At 50.3% G+C, this 3741-nt stretch overlaps 1 protein-coding gene across 1 annotated transcript in view; it reads left to right on the top strand.

The window, feature by feature from the left end:
• USP43 (ubiquitin specific peptidase 43) overlaps positions 1-3741 on the top strand; it is a 42921-nt gene that overhangs the window by 34101 nt on the left and 5079 nt on the right. Inside the window, exons 11-12 of the mRNA XM_018568297.1 lie at positions 104-204; positions 2305-2382. Of these exons, the coding sequence (XP_018423799.1) occupies positions 104-204; positions 2305-2382 (179 nt within the window). The remainder of the gene's footprint in view (positions 1-103; positions 205-2304; positions 2383-3741) is intronic.

Raw genomic sequence — 3741 nt, 5'->3', positions numbered from 1 at the left:
GGTGGATGAGTGATGGCGATGGGGCGCCGTCAATAAAAGGACAGAGAATGTCATCTTATCGCTGCTCGGTGTCGTTTATTTTGTTTCTGTTTTCTCTCTGCAGACTGGAGGTGTCTCCTTCCACATCCGCGTTGGGGCTCCAACGAGCAACTGCTACTTGTCCGCCAAGGACGCCCGGCCGCTCCAGCACGCCGACATCGACAGGTCTGTGTGTGTGATGTCAGCCAGCTATGTGTTAACCCTTTCCTACACCTCAGGTGTGCAGAGCCAGAAACTTTGCTGCAGAAATCTGACTTATAGAGTCCCCAAAAGGAAACCGTCAACTCTCCCATTATCTACCAAACGCTGAAATATCAGTTTTGGGTGGATGGACCCTTTAAATGGACTTATAGAGTCCAACATTGGTTCATCTTCAGCTCTGATTTGATTTTTCTCTTTCATTGCATGTAAAGACATTTTTGTCCTCATACAAGAGTCATGTGTGACTTTCCTGAATCTTGGTGAGCTTTGTGTATTTCTTCCAGATCTGTGCAGTAATCCGGTGTGAGACTTGGAGCTTCCTGTAATAAAGACCGCTCACTGCTGCTCTTTCCTTGTGCAGGGTGACTGGTCTTGTCTCCGCCCCCACTGTAGTTATCTGCAGGCAACCTGCAGTGGGTGGGGCCTGTTGTGCCCCTCCCACAGCTCTTCTCTCTGCACAGGCTATGATGATGTCATCACTACTACATTTACATAATATCTGGGTTTACGAAGGCATTTGTTTCACACATAGTAGATTTATATCCTTTGTGGCTATTGAGGGATATATTTCTGTGAAAGTATTTTTTTGCCCGGAGTTCTTTTAAATAAAGTATAAAGGGACCACTTCAAGTGCCAATTATGTGCTTTCCAGGCTGTAGTCCTGGTGTAGAGGAGAAACCTGAGGAACCTGTAACACCGGCTCCCTGCCTGTTGTCACTAGCTTTGGACAGCAATCAGCTAACAAAGCACGGGGCTCCTGCACAATGATCTGCATCCCTGTCTTCCATCCCTGCAATGAAGCAGAGAGGTCCTAAAGGTGGCTTGTTCATGTTGCCCTTGACCCCCAAACCCTTCTCTAATCAAACACATGGATTCATGAGGGCCCCGAGCCCCAGAGAGAGCTCAGAGAGTCTGCAGCTTTCAGATGAGATTTCCCAGGAAGGCACTGATGATGTAGGATGTATCTGTAAGGCCAGGGCTACATCGCCAGTGGCTCACTCAACCAGGCCAGGGCTACATTGCCACTGCCTCACTTAACCACCAGGGCTACATCAGCAGTGCCCCACGCAACCAGGCCAGTGCTACATAATCAGTGCCTCACTCAACCAGACCAGGGCTACATCAGCAGTGCCCCACTCAACCAGGCCAGTGCTACATAATCAGTGCCTCACTCAACCAGACCAGGGCTACATCACCAGTGCCTCCCTCAACCAGGCCAGGACTACACCACCAATGCGTCCCTCAACCACGCCAGGGCTACATCAGTAATGCCTCCCGCAACCAGACCAGGCCTTCATCACCAGTGTCTCCCTCAACCAGGCCAAAGCTACATCACCAATGCCTCACTCAACCAGACCTGGTCAACATCGCCAATGCTTCCCTCAACCAGGCCAGGGCTACATCACCAGTGCCTCCGTCAACCAGGCCAGGGCTACATCACCAGTGCCTTACTCAACCAGGCCAGGGCTACATCACCAGTGCCTCACTCAACCACGCCAGGGCTACATCACCAGTGCCTCACTCAACCAAGCCAGAGCTTCATCATCAGTGCCTCACTCAGCTAGGCCACAGCTACATCACCAATGTCTCCCGCAACCAGACCAGTGCCAGAGCTTTATCATCAGTGCCCTCCCTCAACCAGACCTGGGCATCATCACCAGCTCCCTCCCTCAACCAGACCTGGGCATCATCACCAGTGCCCTCCCTCAACCAGGCCAGAGCTACATCACCAGTGCCTCATTCAGCCAGGCCATGGCTACATCACCAGTGCCTCACTCAGCCAGGCCATGGCTACATCACCAGTGCCTCCCTCAACCAGGCCAGGGCTACATCATCAGTGCCTCACTCAAGGAAGTGGAAAAACAGTAATTGTAATAAAAGCAAAAAACGTGTAACAAAGGAATGTAAGATGATGTCATATCAGCATGGAGAGCGGCATACTGGTGTGATTTTTAGTGAAAGAGGGGAAAGGTCCACTTTAAATCTACAGTGATGGTTTTGGGTGTAGTAAGCCTTTAAGTTATGAAATCGTAATTTCAGCATTTGGTCGCCTTTGTTTTGCAGGGCTCTGCAGCTCTGTGGAAGCGGAGGACCACCTCATGTGAAGCTGGCCGTGGAATGGGAATCCAAAACCAAAGAGAGGTACCTCTGGCTTTACATGTATGTCTTGTGGTTGCGTCGTGAGTGGGGGATGGGATAGAAGCTTTGTCTACATGTTATTGCTGCTTGGGAAAGCGCTGGAACCCTGAGGTCTCTTTTTTTATATGTTTTGTATTATTGTTGTCACCCTGTAGCAGGGGTAGCAAACCTCCGGCCCTCCAGCTGTGGTGGAACTACAAATCCCATGAAGCATTGCAATATTCTCACAGCCACAGACATGACTCCCGAAGACATGCATCATGGGATTTGTAGTTTCACCACAGCTGGAGGGCCGGAGGTTTGCTACCCCTGCCCTATAATATGGCGGAGGTGGTGAAATTATAAAGAGTCTGAATATTGGGCTGGCATCTACTGCACACTGAAGGGCTCCCATGGTCACCTTGGGTTGTGATAGAAATAAGTGAATTCAGAAATGTAGCTCCACATTGTGATATTCAAGTCCAAACACAAATTTATTCCAATGATGGATGTCCAAAGCTAACACGTTTCGGGTGCTGTAGCCCCTCCCCCTTCAGGGCTTGAAAGAAAGAAGCAAAGATACAATGTATCTGAACCATCTGCTGACTTTCTAAGGCTCCATTTACACGTGTGTGTGATTTTTAGGCCTCATTCACACGAGAAAAGGCCGGCACGTACCGCTGCATGCACGGTCGTATCGGGCAGCTCCCGGGAAGGACGGGTGCTGCGTGTGATTAGTACGCAGCCCCCGTCCTTCTCTATGGGAGTACACGGCCGTACGCCGCCCTATGCTCACCCCAAGTGCAGGTCCGTACAGGTGCGGGTGTCCTGGCTCGGGCGCAGACAAGATCCAGGGCGGGTGAGCGTAGGGCAAGCCGCGTACTCCCATAGAGAAGGACAGGGGCTGCGTACTAATCACACGCAGCACCTGTCCTTCCGCAACCACTTGGCATGTGTCACCATTGGCTGCAATGGTCACACATGCAAGCGGTGCTGCATGGCAAATGCAACATGCTGCATAGAATGTGCCACGTCAGGCCTACATACAAAAGCAGCCGCCGTGTTGGCTTTTAGGTGCGGAGGGGGGGGGGTTAAAACGTGGATCAACCGTCTGTTTTTACCGCCCCTTTGCCCTCGCTCATGAAACACCAAAACATGCTGATTGAGTCCACATACACTATATCATTGTTTCCTTCTTTAAAGCCCTGATGAAGGAGGCGGAGCTACAGCCCACAAAATGCGTTGGATTTGCCAACAATCTACCGTTGGAATAAATTTGTATTTGGACTTGAATAGTACGGTGCAGCACTTCAGTTTACTTATTTATTGCTGTCCATGTATTCTTCGGGGTGATTTCTAACAGGACAAAAAATTATATCAAAT

Source organism: Nanorana parkeri, unplaced genomic scaffold (genome assembly GCF_000935625.1).
Source record: "Nanorana parkeri isolate BGI_ZX_2015 unplaced genomic scaffold, ASM93562v1 scaffold1169, whole genome shotgun sequence".
In the NCBI taxonomy this organism is placed as follows: domain Eukaryota; kingdom Metazoa; phylum Chordata; class Amphibia; order Anura; family Dicroglossidae; genus Nanorana; species Nanorana parkeri.
This window is presented reverse-complemented; position numbering and strand designations above follow the sequence as displayed.